The sequence below is a fragment of the Vespa velutina genome, chromosome 2 (genome assembly GCF_912470025.1).
Source record: "Vespa velutina chromosome 2, iVesVel2.1, whole genome shotgun sequence".
Lineage (NCBI taxonomy): Eukaryota > Metazoa > Arthropoda > Insecta > Hymenoptera > Vespidae > Vespa > Vespa velutina.
Genome location: NC_062189.1, coordinates 13,095,560 through 13,120,046, shown reverse-complemented (window position 1 = coordinate 13,120,046; position 24,487 = coordinate 13,095,560). Strand labels below are relative to the sequence as shown.

General features: G+C 33.1%; 3 protein-coding genes across 5 annotated transcripts in view; 2 read left to right on the top strand and 1 right to left on the bottom strand.

The window, feature by feature from the left end:
• Positions 1–19,815, top strand: part of LOC124946536 (myosin heavy chain, non-muscle) — a 24,760-nt gene extending 4,945 nt beyond the window's left edge. Inside the window, exons 2-10 of one of the 3 annotated variants that reach the window (XM_047487319.1) lie at positions 8,219–8,375; positions 8,513–8,631; positions 12,079–12,102; positions 12,435–12,473; positions 13,638–13,730; positions 13,818–13,980; positions 14,073–15,409; positions 15,484–19,019; positions 19,151–19,815. In XM_047487319.1, the coding sequence (XP_047343275.1) occupies positions 8,219–8,375; positions 8,513–8,631; positions 12,079–12,102; positions 12,435–12,473; positions 13,638–13,730; positions 13,818–13,980; positions 14,073–15,409; positions 15,484–19,019; positions 19,151–19,277 (5,595 nt within the window). In that variant the 3' untranslated portion in view covers positions 19,278–19,815. The remainder of the gene's footprint in view (positions 1–8,218; positions 8,376–8,512; positions 8,632–12,078; positions 12,103–12,434; positions 12,474–13,637; positions 13,731–13,817; positions 13,981–14,072; positions 15,410–15,483; positions 19,020–19,150) is intronic. The other 2 variants (XM_047487320.1, XM_047487321.1) reach the window with 2 other exon arrangements.
• Positions 19,816–20,023: 208 nt separating this feature from the next.
• LOC124946541 (evolutionarily conserved signaling intermediate in Toll pathway, mitochondrial) lies at positions 20,024–24,448 on the top strand. Its single transcript, XM_047487330.1, has 2 exons — positions 20,024–24,080; positions 24,154–24,448. Exons 1-2 carry the CDS (start codon positions 23,156–23,158, stop codon positions 24,444–24,446), a joined length of 1,218 nt encoding a protein of 405 aa, XP_047343286.1. The 5' UTR covers positions 20,024–23,155; the 3' UTR covers positions 24,447–24,448.
• Positions 21,503–22,804, bottom strand: LOC124946543 (26S proteasome non-ATPase regulatory subunit 10-like). The gene is made up of 4 exons (XM_047487333.1): positions 22,600–22,804; positions 22,422–22,520; positions 21,893–22,181; positions 21,503–21,802 (listed from the first exon to the last, which is right to left on the bottom strand). Exons 1-4 carry the CDS (start codon positions 22,702–22,704, stop codon positions 21,606–21,608), a joined length of 690 nt encoding a protein of 229 aa, XP_047343289.1. The 5' UTR covers positions 22,705–22,804; the 3' UTR covers positions 21,503–21,605.
• Positions 24,449–24,487: the final 39 nt, after the last annotated feature.

Below are 24,487 nucleotides of genomic sequence, written 5' to 3'. Positions count from 1 at the left end.
AAGAATCTCTTGTGCGTTCGTTCCATCCATAATGATTCGTCATTTTGAATCAAATTATCCATCGAATAAGTTCTTTAACGTATTCGAATAAGACCTTGTAAATTTGGTGCTATCTTTATTTTCTACCGTCGAGTAATAACGCCAAGAATCCTCTGACGAACGTATACGTGTATCTAGAGAGCTTGTTCTATCGTATTACCAATTCGTCAGCAAATTATTTTGTAATGTCTTTGAGAGCACGAGATTGGGCTCGTCTTTCCTTTACTTTTATTTACTGTTTCTTTTTTTTTCTCTCTTTTCCTATATATAAATTCTTCGAAATTCTTCCTCGCTTTACTTGCTGATAAAGATGATGATTGAAACAAGCTTCGTGAAATAAACTATAAATATTTTATAGATTTTTAATTACGAATTTTCATCCAGAAATCTCTATTATCTCGATCGTAATAGAACCCAGGTCGAAGACTTTGCTTCGATTAATATTCATCGTATACTATGTGTACTAGTCGCATACACGCGAGAGAAGAAACGCGATCGTGCATGTCAAAGTAACGGTTGGACTATGAATTACGAAGAGAAGAGTAAAGGGGATAGATTACATTTTGGAATTTTCCTGCTAGTGTTTCTCCGAGGACAAACTCGCGAGAATAAGTTATCGGAGAAACTTTGTCTTATATATCGACTTAAGGAGTAATATACCTGCGCGTGGTATAAAGGATTTAATGTAGCCATTGAATTTATTAAGAGAAAACTAACAAAAAAAGACAAAAAAAGAAAAAATGAAAAAAAAAAAAAAAAAAAAAAAAAAAAAAAAAAAAGAGAAAAAACACTGAACAGCTGACGTGTTCAATGAACGTCAATTTGAGCGACGAATTACGTTACTTGAATCCAAACCAACGTAACTATCTTAAATTGGGCACGTCGGTTATAAACTGTCCATACTGATAAGACTATAAATTAGTAATGATAAAAAACGAAAAAAAAAGGAGTCGCCGAATGCGTCATAATATACATATATGTAGGTATACATATGTAATGTCAGGAGGAAAAAAAGAGATGAAAAGAAATCTCTGAAAACTTTCGCTAATAAAAAGATGGGTTATTTTTATATATATATATATATAAAGCGATGAGAAATATATTTTTCGTGATTACAGGCGGATAGACACGGTCGTACGTTGACCATAAAATTATGTCTCTGTTGTGTAACGATCGAGAACTCTCTCTCACTCGTTCGTCGTTATCCCAAACCTTATATGGTACGAATTCGAACGTTCTTATTTCTTCTTACCTTCTACGGTAAAAACGTACGTTTAATCCTATTACTAATAGTTGCCGTTGAGGGTAACTCTAATTGATGATGAGATAATTATTATTGCTAAAACAGTTTAAGTCGGAGGTAATAAAGGGGATCACAAATCGATCCGGATTACATCGGGCTAACGATCTACGTTCTCTAATAACGTTCTATGATTTACATGTATTATCTAGCTAGTTAATACCCATCAACTATCTATTCTATGTATGTATACGTGTACACTGTATTGAACGACGCACTATACTATTTATCGCCTACGTATTTCGAATAACAACCCACGTAATTTGCGTTAGAATAGATCATAGATGGTCACATTTAATTAACGTCCCCGTCCTCGTATATGCATATGTACACGTTTCTTCTTTCGCCCTATTTGAGCGATTTTAGTAACCTTCTCGTTTTTACTTTCCTAATCGATAATTATCAAGTGGGCCTGGCTAAACTTCTCAGCATTCGGAGTTATTTACCATAACGTAAGACTTTGAAAGATATAAGTTTCCGACTAATTCATCATTTTTAACATACTTTTCCGAGAGTATATAAAAAAAATCAATCTTAAGCTAGAGAATCTAATTTAAAGAAAAATTACTTTGATAAATAACTCCTACCAAGTCGATGATAGTTAATAATCTTTGTAATGTTTACGCTAGTTTAGTTATTTTGTTCTCCATGCACACGTGTGTGTGTATATATATATATGTATATATGTATATATATATACACATGTATTTAAAACTTTATACACGTTTTTAATGCGCACATTTATCAGAACAGTCTTCTCGTATAATTTTATTTCTTTCTATAACACACATAACCATATACGTATATTCTTGAAAATATTCCATTTTAAAAATATTTTTCGTCGAATGATTCATTCCAAATATCGATCTTACGTTCGACATTTTGAAAGATAGACTAATCAAATAGTTAATCGAGTCGAGGCTAGTCAAGAATCACATACATATCTCTCTCAGTCACGTTTTCATAAAAAAGTAAAAAAAAATGGCGTCAATGTTTGCCGTTCATGAAGACCCTTCTCTGAGTTCCACTCCAGCATATATCCAATGCCATGACATTGTTATTCGATAAAAGTGAGTAAGAGAGAGAGAGAGAGAGAGAGAGAGAGAGAGAGAGAGAGAGAGAGAGAGAGAGAGAGAGAGGATGGGAGATGGATGGGTGGGAGGAAGGGAAAGGGAAAACGTATTCGAGGCGATCGTACGCTCTCCACGCGTTTCATTTACTCTCCGCAGCACGAAAGTATGCATGGTAATACAGGAGTGACGTCATACGCATCGGTTCTCTCACGAATACATGAGCGATCCTTCTGAAGCAGGTGACGTCATGCTCCGATACGACTAGACAAAAAAGTATTTTTTTTTATTTTTCTTTTTTTCCCTTAGGACGTATACTAAATATGAAGAGAGAAGTCGTTTAATTTCGCCGATGGCGCCGAATACTTTGTTTTTATTTTATTTATTTATTTATTTTTTTTCTTTTTTCTTTTTTTTCGTATTTAAACGATGTGCGCGTGTATTTGCGGCTGTGTGCATGCACGTGGAATGCGTCAGGATTTCGAGAGGACTCGAGATCAGCTCCACAAGCGACCCCGTGCCGCGCCCTTTTTGCCATACACATATACGACAAAGCCCAATAAAGTTCCTTAGACTCCAGCGATCGTGCACGGTTATCGGCTCGGAAAAATGGCGTCTCAAACAAGTTTTCTTTCTTTCTCACTCTCTCTCTCTCTCTTTCTCTCTCTCTTTCTCTCTCTTTGTCTCTTGCAAAGGTCCTCAATCCTGAATTTCAGCTTGGAATTTTTAAAATTCCTTCTTATCCTTCATACTACTCGTTTTTTTCTTTTTGTATTTCGTGAAACGAAAGATCCTTATATATATAAAGGATTTGTATATAATATGGATAACAGATACCGTTCCTATCGAAGATATTTAAGTTCAGAAACGTTTACGTTTCGAAGAGGTACGAAGTTGCCTTCCGTTATAGAAGAGGGATTCGAAAAACCGGTTTTTACAAAATATTCTTTGGTATAGTCGGACGAACGTAGCCCGTTTCCACGCAGTATTCGATGTCCTCCGAAAGTTCCTCCCTTTAATATCTCTCGTGTATAACACTCACGATCAATACGATCGTGACCGCATCTCTGATGAATACCGAGTGTTGTCGAGAATAATTCTCGATGAAAAGAAGAGGGAAAAATCGTAGACTAATTTGATTATCGAATATTTTCAAAAGATAATATGCTCGAGAAGATAAAGAAATTACGATAAAGTTATTCGGTTTGATTATCTTTGAAAAGTTGCGCTAAGTTGTTCGATCTATTGCCGGTTGAAATTCTAATCGCGCATGCGCAGAAAGATGTCGCGGGCATTTTAAACAGCGGTCAACGCGGATCGCGTGTAAAATAATATATCGTGCTAATGTCTAGCTTATCGAATGCGGAACTTTCCTTCAACGTTTATTTTGTTTCCTCGTGCTTCCTTTTATTCCTGAGTAATGTAGAAATACACGGAAAGGTAGAATTCATTTCAAACTATAGAACCAGAGCGTAATATTAACTGACTCAAAATCATACGATGAAACTTGTTTATTTCAGGTATATAGCAAAACTAGTTTGTATCGTGCTATTATATTCATATATAAATATAAACATACGCGCTTACACATCACTTTATATCCTTCTTTCCATGTAGTTTTAGAGTTAACACGAACGGAGTTAACTTTTTCTGACGTATTTAACGTGCCACTCATATATATGTATGTATGTATGTAGTACGTTCGACACAACGATAATTACGTACGACTCGTGCTATAAAAGGATTGCATCTAACGCGACGCAAAATATGACGAGACATACATTTACTCGATTTATAAATACTCTCGATACTACTCTCAATTTCTCGATTTTCTTTTCGTCGTCATCGTCGTGACGAGAATAAAGAAATAGAGAAATAGAGATAATGCTTGTTGGAAACGAACGAAAGAGAAACGAGACATCGAGAGAGAAAGGGTAAAAAAAATAAAAAAGAAAAAGATATGTACATAGAAAGAGTAAGAAAAAAAAAAAAAGAAGAAAAAGGAGTATGAAAGAAACGATTCTAGCAAGAAAGCAAAGACGAGTCCTTATAAGTACGAACGTCCTTAACCTGCTTCTTCTCGCGGTGCCTTAAAGGCACTTTGACGCAATCTTCCAAGCAAAACGAGTCGATTCCTTGCGACTTCTCAAACTCTATACCTTTTGCGATCTTCTCCATAAAAGGATCGGTTCTCTCTCTTTCTTTCTCTCTCTCTCTCTCTCTCTCTCTCTCTCTCTCTCTCTCTCTCTCTCTTTTTCTTTTTCTGCTTCCACCTCTTTCTATCTTTTTCTCCTTCTCCCTCTCTCTATCTTTTTCTCCTTCTCCTTATCTCTCTTTTACTTATCCGTTTTATTTATCCTTATTCTGAACAGATAGAGAAAGTATTAAAGCCGACTCGATTTCTCTCTCTCTCTCTCTCTCTCTCTCTCTCTCTCTCTCTCTCTCTCTCTCTCTCTCTCTCTCTCTCTCTCTCTCTCTCTCTCTCTCTCTCTCTCGATAAAACGAAATAGAGTTCGTGACCCTTTAACTCTTTGGCTACAGCGAAGTTGCTCTCAGATATCTGCAATCTCATTGTATTATGCAAATTATTGATTTTTTATTTAAGTTATATCAAATTAATATATAATGAATTATAAATGAATAAAAAAGAGAATGTCAGGATAAAAAAATAACGTTGATTGCCATGAAAATATAAAGATATGCTTAATTCATGTAGAATTTTATTGGATGACTATAGTCTTTTTTTTTTTTTTTTTTTTTTTTTTTTTTTTTATATACAGAATTCAATACTGGTGGACAATTTTAGTCATTTTTAGTAATGAAAGAGTTAGGAAAAAAAGATATACAATTTTACATTCTTTAGTTTTTCTTAAAACTTATGAAATTCTTAAGCTTCTTTTATATTTTTCAGCAAAACAGGACATTTTATTTCGTAAAATTACGATTGTCCTTTTTTGAATTATGAATTTCAAGTTTTACGAATATGTGCGAAATTGAAGTCAAGTTTGAATCACGTTTCGACGATGCCCTCGAAAGTGTGAGCACCATTTATGGTATTCTTAATGATCCCTGCTATATCATACGATACATCTCGATCATTATACGATATATTCTGTTTCGTGATATACGTACCGTATCTTTTCGTCGAAGGATGCGTTTATTGCGGTGGGCCATAAGCGGGAATGTTAGGCAGGTCGAGCCTTTCGAGACCGGTTTCGAGGACCTTCGCATGGTCTTGCCGTTGAAGGAAAAGAAGAAATGGAATAAAAAAAAGGAAAGGAAACGAAAGAAAAAAAAAAAAAAAAAAGAAATCAAAGACAAAACTCATTTCGTGTCCTTGCAGATCCAAGACCCCGGTCAAAACTTTTTGAAATCTAGCTTGAATTATTCGATTTTTTTTTTCTTTTTTCTTTCTTTTTTTTTTTTTTTTTTTGTTTAATGTTCTCTTTCCTTTTCTGTTTTTTGTTTTCTTGTCTTTGTTTTTTAGTTTGTAAAAAAATAACTTTCTACTTTATTTCAAATTTGTAATATTGACATTAGTTCCTTATCTCTTTTTACGTTTGACTTAGTATATGTATACGCATGCTCGTCGTTCTTTGTTCTCTAAGTAAAAAACGGATGAACAAAAAATAGAGGAGAACCAAACTTCTCACAAGAATGACTAATACTTGGAAGATCGTATGAGCCAGAGGGAAAGTGAACACGTGAATCACGTCGTAGGTAGTTTGGGAAACAGGTGTGACGATGTTGCTAACACGTGGAAGAATCTTTGTATAAATTCATAAAGCGGTTTTTATTCCTTTTAGAATGATTCTATAACGTTAATATAAATACGATATCGGAAGAATTTAGCTTGTATTTCATTGAGAATAACATAAGCAACTTTATTATATCAAATAATCTTCAAGCTCATGAACAATAAAAAAATAAATTAAAAAGTAAGAAAATAGATGACCTTTTATAAATTTTATCCACTTTTCTAAATTGATTCTTTAAACTTTGTAATCTCATCGCACCGTCAAAAAAAAAAACAGAAAAAAGAAGAAAAATAAATAAAAGGAAAAAACAGATTATGCAGACGTTACTCGACACTTTCGAAAGTTGAAAAATCCACGCACATCCAAAGTTCAATCTTGAGCGAGATTCTTGTTTGCTATCCGAGTATTCGCTTAATGTTATCGCACTATTTTAAATCGTTTCTCGTCGGCATACGCATAAATCAATAAAGACGTGTCACGACCTCACTAATTATTTATTTTCTCGAGGACAAACGCGGAAATCGGTGTCGATCCTCGGATGCATATTCATTTCAGTTTCATACTTTTTATCATTTCAATCGAAGAAATTAATTTTCGTTGACAAATAAATTATTTTAATAATTAATATACTTTTGTATACATATGTTTAAAATATCATTTTGGCCTTAAATAAAAACGACACTTTGTATATTTCCAAACATCGTATAAATTTTCGTAATATCTAAATGCAACAGAGATCGATATTTCTACGACGAAAGTTCACTTAGAAAAGTTTTCAAATTTTTGAGAAGTTGCAAGTTCCACAATCCTAAGATTCTTTTCGTTTGATTAAAGAGTCTATACACGTTCATTTCACCATTTCAAAGAGTTCTTTTGACTTTAAAGAAACAAGACGAGAAGCGAAAACCAAGCATGAGAGAGAGAGAGAGAGAGAGAGAGAGAGAGAGAGAGAGAGAGAGAGAGAGAGAGAGAACAATCGAGAGAAACAGAATCGATCGGTCATCTCCTGAAAGCTTCTTCAGTGTTTCCCAACCAATTTGCTAAAATCTAACTCGTCAGTCGAAGAAGTTTTTTCTTTTTTTATTATTTAAAGGATTATTTAATAAAAAACAAAGATTAAAATTGTACATAAATCAAGTTACAAATGTCCATTAAGTCATTTTTTAGATCAAAAAAGAAAAACATATTTTTCTATCAATTTTTCTATCACTTTTACTGACGTTGTGACTAACAGTTATAATCTTTAAAAGAAAGTTAATGCACAAATCTGAAATAAATGCGATTATTGGCAGGCATGATCATTTAGACGTTAACGTAATTTCGTTTCTTTCTAATAAGAAAAATATACAAAGTATGATGGAAATACGACCGATTTGAAAGAGACTCGTCGTGTCGTTATCTATCTACCGAGTAATTTTTCTTTCTCACGTTGCCTTTATTTTCTTTGGCTCGACGCGAAATGGCGTACAACGTATACGTGTCTTCTTTGTGTGGGTATGTGTGTGTATGTGCGCGCGCGCATATATGTACACACACGTATGTATATACCTACATACGTATGTACATATGAGCGAAGGGATTGCGTGGGTGTAACATTCTTAAACTGTAAATGGCGCTTAAATTTCTACACTTGGCCGCGTTTAACCGAAAGACAAAGTGAGAATAAAGGAGAGAAACATTATGTTAGCTTGTATCTTTTTCATTTGTATGTAACTCGTGCCTTTACACACACACACACACACACACATACACACACACATTACTACGTACGTTTTAGCTGTTACTATTAAATCTCTATTATCAATTAAAATGTTACCTTCTTATTTAACGATCAAATTTAACTGAAGGTTTATCAGAAAATCAATAAAACTTATATCGTTTGAATACGAAAATAAACTTGTAAATCTCAATATCTATTTTTTTTTTATTTCTAATTGAAATAATATTTTTTTTTTCATGATCTTTACAATTACGAAATATTGAAATTAAAATATCTATGTTATAATATCGTGAGAAAAGTTAATCGAATTTTATATTATTATTTATTTCAGACGTATTCCGGACTGTTCTGCGTCGTGGTAAATCCTTACAAAAGATTACCGATTTATACGGAAAAAATAATGGAAAGGTATAAGGGTATAAAAAGACACGAGGTACCACCCCACGTTTTCGCCATCACCGACACAGCCTACCGTTCGATGTTACAAGGTAATTATTAACGATAACGTACGTTTTCGATACTTTACAATGTACTATTGAAAAAATGGTACATGACGTAATAGCGACAAACGATAATGGAAAGAATATTTGTATATCTGAAAAAAAAACCGTTATGTACTTTGTAGATCGCGAGGATCAGTCCATTTTGTGTACTGGTGAGTCTGGAGCAGGCAAGACCGAGAACACGAAGAAGGTCATTCAATATCTGGCGTATGTTGCTGCTTCGAAACCCAAGTCCAATGCGGTAAGAACTTAACACACGGACATTCTTTTTTAGTCCGTAAGTTAGAAATGTTCTTTCTCTTTCTAGTTTCTTTTTGTATCTTTTTCTCTCTGGAGAGATACCAGTGTATGTATAGAGTGTCTAAGAAAAAAGAAAATTGTTTTCTTTAAGAAGAAATTTAGGAGATAAGGTGAAAGAAAAATTGTTTCGTTAATATTGAAACGTGTTGGTGACCGGCCATTATACGGAAAAAATATAATATGTTCCATGTTCTGGCTATAATTGAATGTTTCCAGTTTATAATTGAATTAAAATCATTATTAAAATATTAAAAAATTCTCAATTTGCACGAATCGCATATTTACTTTAATAATTACATAAGTTGCATGCATACAAAACTCGAAGCATACTCGTGACCGGTCAACAATGAATTAAATGGAAAACATTAGGTTAATAAGATATATTGTGTGTTGATAGTATATCTAACGATTAAAGATCAAAAAATATCTTTCCGAGGGTACTTTTAACTTTTTAGCATTATTCAAGCAAATACATATTCAAAGGATAATTTCATCATTTAAAAGTACATATATTCATATCTATATAAATACAAGTATAAGACATTAATGTAACTCGATCGTGAATGAATATAAACGTCATCGAGATCGCTATCGAGATACCGCGTATTTCAAGAAATCATTCCATTGATACTGATCCGATATCTGCGAATATTATTTTTATAACGTTCTAATATGTATTAGAACTGAATATAGAGAACTGAATGATTAAATTAATATATTCTAACTAGTTGAGTCAGTTTCGTAACGATTTTTATATCAGTAACTTTTATTATATCGTTTGATCAGTAAATTCGATTCGTTTTTCACGAATTCTTCAGGTAAATGGGCCAATTGATGACAGGAAGTTAGCATTTCTGTGAATCGGAAGATTTTGTAACCACAGAGTCCGCATTAGCGGAATTCCAACCTCAATTTCCGAATCATGACATCATTTCAAACCGCTTATTTAAATTCGAACAACTCAACAATGCGCATTTCCCAATTAAATGTGATATTTATTTCTTTATACATATATGTGTTTATATTAGCTCGATACAAATAAGACGTCTTTACGTGTACGTGTATTTTTATTAATTTTATTGTATAGGATGTACAGTTAATGTATACTTACAATTAGTTATAGATCCGACCATTAAAAGCGTATTACTCTAATCTATAAAAATTATACTTGAGAACTTTCATAGTTATTACATTTGTTATAAATGCCATTAGAGAAACATTATGAATTAGTAATCTTATCTCTTGATCTACGTGATACATCGTTCATCCTATCTCACTAATTACAAATCGTTAACTGCTTGCCGATGATAGCGTAACACGTAGATATACATTATTCTAGATTTATTTTCATGAATAATTAATTAATAATTACGCGTACTAAATGAAATTATTTAAGAAAACATAATACAAAAATACTTTTGATACCATCGATTTGATACAATTATCTTTTCTTTTCTTTTTTTTTTTTTTTTTTTTCCTTTTTTATCCTAGGATTTTGATATTTACTTATTTTTTTCTTTTTTACGAAATAAATTTCTTACCATTCACTTTTATTCAAACATATACTACGAGTGCCTTTAAAAATAGCGACTTTCTTTATTCGTTTCTCGATTGCATACAGTAAGCTCTTTGTTATATATCCGTGGTAGCAATGCGTCGTCTGAAAATGCAAAGCTTGAACTGTGACGTACGTACGTATAAACCACGGTCATCTTTGATAAATAAAGATCGTTCGTTTCTGGAGCGTACTAAAATATCTTACGGGAAATATGGGAACTATTCGATCGTTTAATCTTTTCTAATTGGATGTATGGATCATATTCTCTTAAAGAAACACGAACAAATTTTTATCATAAAGAAAAACACTTGGATCGTGATCTTTTTTATGATTTAAACGCGTTTAGAATTGTATTAGAATATAAGCGTTATTCTATCGAGATGGAAAATAGAGTTATCGCCCGTATGAATTTATAGATTATAAATTGCTACGAAGAACGATCATTTATGTCATCCTGTCGAAGGCCACGGTAACTTTAATACGATTTCGATTAGTCTAAGCAAGCTTGCTTCATGATATATAGGGATAGAATAATGGCGATGATAGGATTCTAACGTCGATCATGTTCAATCTATTTATATTGCGTTTCGTTTTCTTTCAATCTCCATTAGTATATGCAGACTCGCGACCATCGAGAGACGCGCGACGTTCCTCTCGAAGGACCTCTCCTTTTTCAGATAAACGCTCTATTTATCAACCCAAGTTACTTTGAGTCACACGCGCACACGTACACACACACACACACACACACACACACGCATACACATGCGTATACGGTGCAACCTACTTAATCCTCTCTGACTCATCGTCATGTGAAAACGATGCCTAAACTAGTTTTTCCCAAAGAAAAATACCTTTTAAATTTGTCCAAATGAAGATGCAAGTGAATGGATAATATATTGAATACATTGAAGATTTTATACATTTCTAAGAACTTTGTTAAATTTAACAACGTACTCTTTGGATGTAGAATATTTTTAAATTCTATTTTTCAATGTTTTTATTGGAAATAATTCAATATTCCTAAACCGTATTAGACGATTTTGTCGTAAACTTCAGTATCATCATAAATTTACTTTCTTCGAAGAAAATCCTAAGTCATATCTTCTGAAAGAAAAAAAAAATCTTTTCAAGTAATAATAATAATTATGATACAAATAATAATAATAATAATCATTATTTTTTTTTTTTTGGCCTCTCCTCAAAAGCAAGTATCGAGCGTGTAAATAAACGGTAACGAGAAGGCAGTAGAGAAGAGACTGGGGTTTGTATTTTGGACCGCGAGAGTAAAAGACACGTCGTCGGTTCTACCAAGAGGTTTATAAATTCATTCACGTTAGAAATCCTTCCTTTTGGAGTAGATACATTATTCATGTTCTTTTAAACCAGGCTTGAAATGATTTAGGATGGATAAGAGGACAATGAAAGTTCGTTACATAAATAAATGATAAAATAATATGCGAGGACAGCTGAAATCTCGTTGGTTAGATACTCATATATGGTATTATATATATATGTATACCCGTATATATATGCGAGTAACAGCAAAGATCGGTGAACCGTGAGAGCAATGCATATGCGAGGCCATGGCCCAACTAGTTTCTTTTTTTTTTTTCTCCCAAGGTACATATATTCATACCTGGTGCTTGTATCTATCATGATTTCATTCGATCCCTTTACGTGTTACCATAAACCTATCGTGATAAGATACGAAGAATGGAGAGAAAAATGGAAATATCGATTCGAAAGAAAAAAATATGGAACGTTATTTAATATTGAAAATATTCTTTCGTTTTCGGTGCTGACATTTTGGCTGCCTTCCATCAATAGACCCCAAGCCCGGCGTTAATCATAGTAAGTCGATATAAAACAAAAACCTATACGTATTTAAATTCAGTAATCACATTTTCAATCAAACGCAATCAATGTTATCTGCTTCTTCTTTTTTCCTCTTTTTTATTTTTATTTTTTTTTCTTTTTTTTTTTCTTTTTTGTCTTTACTAACAATTGGTTTTGGACTTTGGTAATAATGAATAATATTTAATAAATTGTATATACACATAAAACAATGCAACAAAAGTGCAACAGTTAACGAACGATTTATATATATAACGATAATAGTTAATTTTTCATTGCTGTCTAACAAAGATCTTTCCTCACTTTTTTCTCGCTGCTTATGGATCCAGGCATCTGGGAGTGTGTCGGACAAGTTTGCGGTAATTAATGTGAGGAGGAGAAAAAAACAATTATTAACATTATTTGGATGTGGTGTCGTAAAATTGGTGTCGTCTATTCCTTTTAATCCTTAGTGTTATTAATATTTAAAATTTTCCTATCCTTCAATCGCTTTGGAGTTTTAGAAAGTAGCCGGTATTAAAAATCTATTAATACTTTATTATCTCTATTTCATTATTATTTAATCTCTCTCTCTTTTTTCTTTTTCTTTTTTTTTTTTTTTTTATTTTTTTAAATCAAATTTTATAGTACTTCAATCGTCATATTAAAAAGAAGAAAGATTATGTTTTTAAATGAATATTATATAATGATACTTCGCAAGAATTTATAGTACCAATATAATATTGTAGCTATAATTTGTTATAATATTCTTACGCTCCGATAATACCTTCAAGTTATAGGTCACCTGATATATATATATATATATATATATATATATATATATATATATATATATATAATCGTACTTCCAATTGGTTAACAATAAGCTTGTGTATATTTGTATAACTTGTTTGGGGATATGTATACTAATACCTTGAAAAAGATGTAATTGACAATCGGCAGTAAAAAGTTTTAGCAAAAATATCAGTTAGCCAATACGTTGCAGTTTTTCATGCTCATCGTTTCTTTTACTTATTATTTGGAAAATATCAAATGTTGATGCATCCGTATATCGTGGTATATGCTTTGTATATGTATATAAGTCTATTTTCGATATCAGTCCATACCAGTGTTTTTTTTTACTGTATTCTGAAAGGACAATAAAGATATTGGAAAAAAAAAGATAATATTGAAAGCATCAATGGAAAATAGTCGTTCGCAGAAAGCATTTCTATTTCTTTTTTTTCTTTTATCGTCAGCATATAAATGAACATGCAATGCTTTATTGGCAGCTTATATTTTATGCCCTGCTATAATTTTAAACAAAAACGACAATAAGTATTTAAAATTGATATAATCGAGATAAAATTTATATATAAAAAAGAAAAAAAAATTACAAAAGAATTACTTATTGTCGTTGATGAAATTGTCAACCCTTTCTGAAATTCATTATATGTGCTTACATTTTGTCAAAAATCTGTATGATCTTTTCTGTTTTCCTTTTTTTTTTTAATCTCCCATGCTTATCATCTTGCTTTTATATTTTATTATAGGGCGAACTCGAACAACAGCTCCTTCAAGCAAATCCAATTTTAGAAGCATTCGGAAACGCAAAGACTGTGAAGAACGACAACTCGTCTCGTTTCGTAAGCACTTCTGACAATTAGCATTAGTAACATTTACTCATGTACGATATTTATCAATTTCTTTCTCTCTTCTTGCTTGTCTTTTAGGGCAAATTTATTAGGATAAATTTCGATGCCTCTGGTTATATCGCAGGTGCAAATATTGAGACGTATCTTTTAGAGAAATCAAGAGCGATCAGACAAGCCAAGGATGAAAGAACTTTCCATATATTTTACCAGTTGCTTGCTGGTGCCTCATCAGAACAAAAAAGTATGTACCGATAAATAACTAAGGTGATATATTGATCATGATAAGAAATATAAGAACGTTTGATTATTACATTTTTCTTTTTTTCTTTACAGAGGAATTTATATTGGAGGACCCTAAACATTATCCGTTCTTATCCAATGGTATTCTGCCTGTACCAGGAGTCGATGATTCCGCTGAATTCTTCTCAACAGTGAAATCGATGCACATCATGGGTATGACTAACGAAGATTTCTCATCGATCTTCCGCATTGTTTCTGCAGTGATGCTATTCGGTTCCATGCAATTCCGTCAAGAACGTAATTCCGATCAAGCGACTTTACCTGATAATACAGTAGCACAAAAAATATCTCATCTGTTAGGTCTCAGTGTAACAGAAATGACAAAAGCTTTCTTAAAACCTCGAATCAAAGTCGGTAGGGACTTTGTAACTAAAGCACAGACAAAGGAACAGGTAGAATTTGCGGTGGAAGCTATATCAAAGGCATGCTACGAACGAATGTTTCGTTGGTTAGTTAACAGGATCAATAGATCTTTGGATAGAACGAAAAGACAAGGTGCCAGTTTTATAGGTATCTTAGATATGGCCGGTTTTGAGATATTCGAATTGAATTCCTTCGAACAGCTATGCATTAATTACACGAATGAAAAGTTACAACAGTTATTCAATCACACTATGTTCATTCTCGAGCAAGAGGAGTATCAGCGAGAAGGTATCGAATGGAAATTCATCGACTTTGGACTTGATCTTCAACCTACGATCGATTTGATCGACAAACCAATGGGTATCATGGCTTTATTGGACGAAGAATGTTGGTTCCCCAAAGCGACCGATAAAACGTTCGTCGAGAAACTCGTCGGTGCACACAGCGTGCATCCCAAATTTATGAAAACAGATTTTCGAGGTGTCGCTGACTTTGCTATTATACATTATGCCGGTAAAGTGGATTATTCGGCGGCCAAATGGCTAATGAAAAACATGGATCCATTGAACGAGAACGTGGTGAGCCTTTTACAGGCATCCCAGGATCCATTCGTCTGCCATATTTGGAAAGACGCTGAAATCGTAGGCATGGCGCAACAAGCGCTGACGGATACACAGTTTGGTGCAAGGACTAGAAAAGGCATGTTTAGAACGGTATCTCAACTGTATAAAGAGCAATTGGCTAAATTAATGTTGACCCTGAAAAATACCAATCCGAACTTTGTCAGGTGTATTATTCCAAATCATGAGAAAAGAGCTGGTAAAATAGATGCTCCTTTAGTATTGGATCAATTACGATGTAACGGTGTGTTAGAGGGAATACGTATCTGCAGACAAGGTTTCCCAAATAGAATTCCATTCCAGGAATTTAGACAGCGTTATGAATTACTCACACCGAACGTTATCCCGAAAGGTTTCATGGACGGGAAGAAGGCTTGCGAGAAAATGGTATGTATCTTCTCTTTAATACGAAATTTTGCTTAAAAGCACATTGATTCTTATTTTTATTCGTTTCTTTCTAGATTCAAGCATTAGAATTGGATCCAAACCTTTATCGAGTTGGTCAATCAAAGATATTCTTCCGTGCCGGTGTTTTGGCTCATCTCGAAGAGGAAAGAGATTACAAGATAACCGATTTGATCGTAAACTTCCAAGCATTCTGTCGTGGTTTCTTGGCACGTCGCAATTATCAGAAACGTTTACAACAATTGAACGCCATTCGTATTATACAAAGGAACTGTGCAGCTTACTTGAAGCTTCGTAATTGGCAATGGTGGAGACTTTACACCAAAGTGAAGCCTTTGTTAGAGGTAACAAAACAAGAAGAGAAACTCACCCAAAAGGAAGACGAATTGAAGCAAGTTCGAGATAAACTCGAATCACAATTACACTCTGCCCAAGAATACGAACGTAAGTATCAACAAGCCATCGAAGAGAAAACGATGTTAGCCGAACAGTTGCAAGCTGAGGTAGAACTTTGCGCCGAGGCGGAGGAAATGCGAGCAAGATTGGCTGCGCGTAAGCAGGAGTTAGAAGAGATATTGCATGATTTGGAAGCGCGCATCGAAGAGGAGGAAGAGAGGAGTGCGGCATTGACACAAGAGAAGAAAAAATTGCAATTGAACATAAGCGATTTAGAAGAGCAATTGGAAGAGGAAGAGGCTGCTAGACAGAAACTACAGCTTGAAAAGGTACAGTGCGATGCAAAAATTAAGAAACTCGAGGAAGACCTTGCACTTTCGGATGATACCAATCAGAAACTGCTCAAGGAGAAAAAAATTCTCGAGGAACGCGCGAACGATTTGTCTCAAACTTTGGCAGAAGAAGAAGAGAAAGCAAAACATTTATCAAAATTAAAAGCGAAACACGAAGCAACCATAGCGGACCTCGAAGAGAGATTACTTAAGGATCATCAACAACGACAGGAAGTGGATAGATCGAAGAGAAAAGTGGAAACCGAAGTGTCGGATTTGAAGGAACAACTTTCCGAAAGAAAAACGCAAGTCGAAGAATTACAATTGCAATTGGGAAAACGCGAAGAGGAACTGAATCAAGTGATGGCAAAGATGGACGAAGAAGGTGCGGCAAAGGCGCAAGCACAAAAAGCGTTAAGAGAATTGGAATCGCAATTAGCCGAATTGCAGGAAGATTTAGAAGCAGAAAAAGCGGCGCGTAGTAAGGCAGAAAAATTAAAGCGAGATTTAAACGAGGAATTGGAAGCATTGAAAAACGAATTACTGGATTCATTGGATACTACTGCAGCCCAGCAAGAATTAAGAAGCAAACGTGAACAAGAATTAGCTACTTTGAAGAAGAATCTTGAGGAAGAAACATCGGTACACGAAGCTACGTTATCCGATATGCGACATAAACATACGCAAGAGTTAACAGCTTTGAACGAACAAATGGATGCCTTGAAGAAAACTAAAGCTGCTTTAGAGAAAGCAAAGGGTTCTCTCGAGGCTGAAAATGCAGATTTGGCTACTGAATTGAGATCGATTAGTGCGAGCAGACAAGAATCTGATCGTCGTCGTAAACAAGCAGAGCAACAGTTAGCCGATGTCAGCGCCAAATTAGGTGAAATTGAGAGAAACAAACAAGAATTGGTAGAAAAGGTAACGAAACTTCAGCAAGAGGCTGAAAGCGTTATGCAACAATTAGAAGCAGCGGAATTGAAGGCTTCAGCCGCTATAAAAGCATCGGCAACGTGTGAATCACAATTCACGGAACTTCAACAACAATTAGAGGAAGAGACCAGACAGAAGCTTGCATTAAGTTCGAAACTTCGTGCGTTGGAAAGTGAGAAGGAAAGTATACATGAACAATTAGAAGAAGAAGAGGAGGCAAAACGTGGCTTGGAAAAACAAGTTTTGAATTTGAACGCTCAGCTGGTAGAAGCGAAGAAACGTGCCGAGGAAGAGGCAGAAGCGGCAGCAGCATTGGAAGAAAGTAGGAAACGTTGCGCAAAAGATATCGAGGCACTTCAAAGACAAGTTGAAGAATTGCAAGCAGCTAATGACAAGTTAGATAAATCGAAAAAGAAGATACAAGCCGAATTGGAAGACAGTATCATCGAATTGGAAGTGCAACGAGCCAAGGTGCTAGAATTAGAAAAGAAACAGAAGAATTTCGACAAGGTACTTGCAGAAGAGAAGGCCGTGTCGGAACAATATGCGGAACAGAGAGACAACGCGGAAAGAGAAGCACGTGAGAAAGAAACTAGAGTTCTTTCATTAACGCGAGAATTAGACGAACTTAATGAGAAGGTCGAAGAATTAGAAAGAGGACGTCGCGGGCTCCAATCGGAATTGGATGAGTTGGTGAATAATCAAGGTACAGCTGACAAAAACGTACATGAATTGGAAAAAGCTAAACGTGCTTTGGAATCGCAATTGGCTGAACAAAGATCTCAAGTAGAAGAATTGGAAGACGAATTGCAGTTTACTGAAGATGCAAAATTAAGATTGGAAGTAAATATGCAAGCTTTACGTGCGCAATTCGAAAGAGATCTTCAAGCGAAGGAGGAACAAGCGGAAGAAAAGCGCCGAGGGTTGGTCAAGCAATTACGTGATGTTGAAGCCGAATTAGATGACGAAAGAAAGCAACGGGCGGCTGCGATAGCTCAACGTAAAAAGATGGAGAGCGATTACAAAGATATGGAGCAACAATTGGAGATTCATAACAAAGTGAAAGAGGATGCATTGAAACAATTGAAAAAATTACAAGTACAAATAAAGGATTATACTAGAGAAATAGAAGAATTCAGGGCGGCTAGGGATGAATTAGCAGCTGGTGCGAAAGAATCGGAAAGGAAAGTAAAGAGTCTTGAAGCGGATTTGATGCAACTAACGGAAGACTTGGCTAACAGCGAACGCGCTAGACGAGCGGCTGAAAACGAGAGAGATGAACTTCAAGAGGAAGTTAACAACAATGCTAATAAGGGAACTTTAATGCTCGATGAGAAGCGTAGACTTGAAGCAAGAATCGCTACTTTGGAAGAAGAATTAGAAGAGGAACAATCCATTTCTGAGGTCGCTGTGGATCGTGCAAGAAAGGGACAGATCTCAATAGAACAATTGTCGACTGATTTGGCTACCGAACGATCTACGACACAGAAACTTGAATCTCACAGAATGCTATTGGAAAGACAAAACAAGGAATTGAAAGCAAAACTTGCCGAATTAGAAACTGCTCAACGTGCCAAGACAAAAGCTACAATACAGCAATTAGAATCGAAGATAAATAATTTGGACGAGCAACTGGAGACGGAAGCAAAGGAAAGGTTTGCTCAACAAAAGATCAATCGCAAATTAGAAAAGAAATTGAAAGAAATGACTATACAATTAGAAGATGAGAGGAGAAACGCCGATCAATACAAGGAGCAAGTAGAAAAAGTAAATGCTAGAATGAAGACACTGAAAAGACAGTTAGATGAAGCAGAAGAGGAAATCAGTAGACACAAAGCTATGAAGCGAAAAGCTCAAAGAGAGATGGATGATATGCTGGAATCTCAAGAGGAACTTACACGTGAAGTAGCAAATCTGAAGAACAAATTGAGGTAAATATCTAATAGACAATTCGGATAATTGACATTTTCGAAATAATGAAATAATTATAAATGCAATTGGAGTATAAGACCTTTCTATAGGCGCATAACACGCAACCCTCTTTTCGTAAATTTGTTTAAAGGCGTGGTGGACCAGCTATAAGTTTGAGCTCTACGAGGCTAAAACGTGGATCTGTACAAACTGGAGGGTCCGGTGATGATTCGACAACGCAAGACGAAAGTATCGACGGGGAAGAAAATACTAATTGAAATCCTATAAATCTTTTAAAATGTGCAAAAACGAGGAAAACAGCCTGCGTCACGTTACGAAGCGACAACGATAGCGGAATTTCTCGATCTTATGTAAACATCGACTATATAAAGTCAATTGAATTTAGTACATTCGATCTAATATTCGCTTTCAGTGATAAAATTTTACAAGGAGGATAACGCATAAAAGTCCTGTTTCTTAAGAGTGCTATTAAGAGATATATAAAGATGGATCTTTGTATATTGATCCTGCGAATTGGATAATAGTTTATAGGAAGTAATTATTTCTTTGTTTGTATACTACTCTACTTGTTTTCTTCCTTATTTTCACTAGAGTTTTATATGCTTCCCATAAAATGCCATGAGACGTCGAGTGTAAGAAGAAGAAGAAGAAGAGTCTTTTTTGTTTAAGGATATGTATATAATTTTACAACTTATTAATTAATAACTTGACCGCCGAGCGGTATGAATGCAAGCATGATTTTAAATTGATATGATGCAGAAGTTGTAATCGAGAAAAATAGAAGTCAATAACAAAGCGGATTACTGCATAATTTATAACAACTTAACAAAACTATTAGATAGCATTAAGATATTAGTCTTTATTATTATTATTATTATTATTATTATTATTATTATTATTATTATTAATATTATTATTATTATTATTATTATTATTATTATTACATTATATTTTTGTTGCTATGAACAACATCCTCCAACACACACATACACATATATATATTATTAATTTTATTATTATTATTATTATTATTATTATTATTATTATTATTATTATTATTATTATTATTATTATTATTATTAGTATTATTAATTATTATAATATTTTATTATTATCACAAATAGTATCACAATTAAACTAATACTATGCGGATCATATAAATAAAATACGACAAATTGAGAAGGATAGTTGTACTCCAGTTTCATTTTAAAAGGTTCGTACATTTGAAGTTTTCAATTGCATTTCGTCTTTCGTACATACTGCTTGCTTTCTCTTTAGCGATTAACATTTAGGTGAAATATTTATACTATAGTGTAATATTTGTCACGTTATATCATTGCATTCATACGATCGTTGCGTTTAAGATTTGATTCCTCTATTAATTCTAAGCACAATTACATTTTTGGGGAAGTTAGATAACAGTGTGACGCAAAGACTTTATTTTTTTTGTACTTAAGACATTATAATTTTATTTATGATTTTTTGATTTAACTATTCAGTTGTTATTAACCTTTTGAAATGAACTGATTAGGGAAACGATTAAAAGAAAAGAAAAAAAGGAATGTGAAAAAAAGAAAATACATTGTGACTCAAATTCGTCTGACTTGGGTGGATTCAAATATATAGATGCAAATTTCACAAATTGCGTTAAAGCGATCATCGACCCAAGTATCGTGAAGATGTTTTATACATGCATTTTTTACATACACATTTTATGGAATCCTTTGTACCAAAAGGCATTTATAGCAAACATTGTGCCAGGGTTAGAATATATTTTGATGCGACTAGCAAACATGGAAATACTAATTAATAATAGGCCTTTAATATATTAAACGAAATAAGGTGTTAAACTATGGCTTCCTAGAGATATTTTAGGCAAAATTTCGAAGGCATGATTCTGAAAATAAGAAAAGTAAAAGAACAAACAAACAAATAAAACGGAACTGCCATTATACGTGCTGTTGATTTCAGAGGCAACATATCATGTCGATGCTTAAAGCCGATTAAAATGATATGCAATCTCTTAATACTAGAAATTTTTCCATTTGTGACCACTGTGAATTGTGTATATAATCGCTTTGAGATGTTCATTTCTCGTTGTTTTTTTATTTTTTATTTTTTTTGTATCATGTCCTATTTGCCGTTACCGCATACAAAAAAAAAAAGATTAAAAAAATAAAAGAAAACATTTTCAAATGCAACGTAAAGGACATGATAATTAATTGAAACTGTAACGAGAAGTGATCATTGTGAAAGTATTCGATAATCGGGGTTAGCGTCATATACAATGAAACTAGGAGTGAAAAGTGAGAAGTTTGAAATAACGTGGAAGGAAGAGTTTTGATATGTTTTATATGGAATAAATATAAACGTTGATTGCATCATAAGTATATAAGAAAAAAGTATAATAAATGCTGAAATAGTAGATCAAATTAAGCACTAATCATGGAGTCTTTTTATTTATATAATCACGCGTAGAAAGTATTGTTTTATTTATTTATTTATTTTTTCTTTTTTTTTTCTTTTTTTTTCCATAACAGACAATCAATACATTCAAGTATAATTGACATATAACAAAAAAAGCATTAAGTTGTTATCGGGTCTTCCTTTAGTTGTTTAAGCGTTCGAGCTAATCTAGGACTCGCCAGATCTAATGGTGTTTTGCGTTCTTTGTTGGTTAACGTTATATCGGCGCCATTTATAACCAACAATTTTGCTTCTTCCAAACGATCTTCCTCGCAAGCTAGATGCAACGCGGTATTTCCATATGCGTCCTTTTGATCTAAAATAAATGATTCACATAACATTCATATATTAACATAAGATGAGATTCATTAATTATGTTCACAAAAATCATCAAATAATACAAGACCTATCTTTAAATCTTTTCCATATTCTATTAACAATTTAACTATTGCAATATTTCCTTTTGAAGCAGCTCTGTGCATAGGAGTCGCTCCTCTTTTGTCAGTGATATTTATATCCGCATATTTTTCGAGCAATGCAACGCATATTGACTTCCAATTTTTCGATGCTGCGTATTGCAATGCCGAATGTCCATCCACAGTCTTTGCATTAACATTTGCACTTTCGGCAAGCAAAGTGTTAACAACTTTTTCTCGTCCAGCAGAGGCTGCCAAAATTAATGGTGTCATATTCGTCTATGAAATGATCATTGAATAAAAAAATTGTTTAAAATTATATTTCATTATTTAAATTTTTTTCATAATTAATGGTGCGAAAATTCAATGCAAGACAATATCGTACGTTTTTTACGAGTGATATAGGTATACGTAAAAAAAGAATATTGAAATTACCCGCTCATTTATATTACGTACGAAATGAAATCTTCCTTGCCAGTTTTGTCATCGTGATACAAAATAAACAAAATATAAACTCACGTCGTCTGTTGGATCAACCGGTACACCGAGAGATAATAAATATCTAACTAGATCATCGTGTCCGCCTAAAGCACTCCAATGTATCAACATTCGTCCATTCTAAAAAACAAATATGCAGTTTAATGTTCATTTTATAACCTCAATCGTCGATCATAGTTTACTAAATTTGAATACTTACGCCGTCTGTTTGTGTTTTCAAAGATTCAGTTTCATTAAGTAGAATTTTCACATCTGACGTCTTACCACGATAAGCTAAATCATATATTGATTCTTGCTGAGACATTTTATATAAATGAATTTAATAATATTCTTTACAATCACTATCGCGAAGTTTGAACTTCTAAGACATTATGTTCACCCTCGCAACATCAAATCAATACATGAATTAATGATTGTTTTGACAATACATGTGCTATATTAATTTAATTAATATCCGTAAATTTATTATCGTTATTATAAATGTTATTTTATTTATAAACATTACTTTAACTATCAATATTAAAATAATAAATTGTTTTATCAACAATGCTTTGATAAGTCCAATTTATCAATGGAATCATACAGAGTAGCGCTCTGTTTTCTCAAAACACATTCGAAGTAAATGAGGTTAGATTGTTAATACATACAATTTAGAAATAAATTCTAAATATCTAAGTAAATAATAAAAAAGTCTGTATATATATATATATATATATATATATATATATATATTAAGAATTTATCTTATAAATAAAATGATCGGTAATAAAATACTCCTTAGATATTTAATAAACAGTAATAGTTTAGTGTTTAGGTATTTTGTAATAACTAAAAAGGAATTTAATGAACAAAATTGTTTAATTCTGCCTTTAACGACAAATCGTTTATTCCACATTGCTCAAAATCTTTATAAAGAAGAGGAAACAAAGAAAAGTAATACCCTTATGATATCTTTGTTTGAAAATGCAAAAGAAAAACGAAAAGAGACTTTCATTGACATTATAAGGATTTATGAACAAGAAAAATATAAAAGAGGTCAAATAGCATTTATTAAATTAGCTTTGAAATACATGAAAGATTATGGTATAAACAAAGATATTGAAGTTTATAAAGCCTTATTAAATATTTTTCCAAAAGGACCATATATTCCAAAAAATTATTTTAATGTCGTGTTCAAATATTATCCAAAACATCAAGATACTGCTATTGATCTATTACAACAAATGGAAGATAATAACATAATACCTGATGAAGAAATACAAGATATTCTTTTAAATATTTTTGGTAAACATGGTAGACCATTGAAAAAATTATGGCGAATGTTATATTGGATGCCTAAGTTTAAAAATTTAAATCCTTGGCCTGTTCCTATACCAGTACCTACAGATCCAAAAATACTTGCCAGAATAGCAATACAAAAGATAAGTAGTGTTGATGTAACAACACTTATATCTGAATTTGAGACAAAAGATATAGAGGAATCTATTGAAGATACATGGATAATATCTGCTATGAGTCCCATTCAAAAAGATTTAGTAGCACAACATTTTAAATTAAGGAAGGATTTGCCTATGTACGTAGAAGGTCCTTTCAAGATTTGGATTGCAAATCAGTCAGTCGATTACTTTATTTTGAGATCAGACCCAGAAAAGAGTACTTATGAATATGAAGATCCTGATGGTAAGTTAATGATATCTATTGTATTAAAAGTAATTGACTGTATTCGTTAAAGATTATCCATATTTCTTTGTAGATGTTAGCAAGATTAAAATTCCATTTTGGAAGACAAATAAGATCGTTGAAGCACCTACAGTACATGAGCAAGAGGATGGTGTTTACTTTGCAATATGTGCTACTGGTACATCTAGTAAAGATTCCGCAGTATCTTGGATTCGACATTTGCAGAAAAATAATCCAGTTTTAGAAAAAATTCTTATACTTATAAAATTGGCATCATCAGTAGAAACAGAATGTATACAATTCACAAAAGAACAGAAAAATTTACAAAAAAAATTAATTAATAATAAAAACGAATATTCCAATTAAAACATTTAAAAAATTGAAATATTTATAGATTACGGAATGTT

What these genes read in the sequence shown, in the direction of transcription:
- LOC124946543 (XM_047487333.1), bottom strand. Translation starts at nt 22,704, where the DNA reads ATGTCTCAGCAAGAATCAATATATGATTTAGCTTATCGTGGTAAGACG. An exon ending in CGGTTGATCCAACAGACGAC is followed by an intron (nt 22,182 to 22,421) that starts GTGAGTTTATAT and finishes ATCATTTCATAG; the next exon opens with ACGAATATGACACCATTAAT. An exon ending in TGGAAAAGATTTAAAGATAG is followed by an intron (nt 21,803 to 21,892) that starts GTCTTGTATTAT and finishes CATTTATTTTAG; the next exon opens with ATCAAAAGGACGCATATGGA.
- LOC124946541 (XM_047487330.1), top strand. Translation starts at nt 23,156, where the DNA reads ATGATCGGTAATAAAATACTCCTTAGATATTTAATAAACAGTAATAGT. An exon ending in TGAATATGAAGATCCTGATG is followed by an intron (nt 24,081 to 24,153) that starts GTAAGTTAATGA and finishes ATTTCTTTGTAG; the next exon opens with ATGTTAGCAAGATTAAAATT.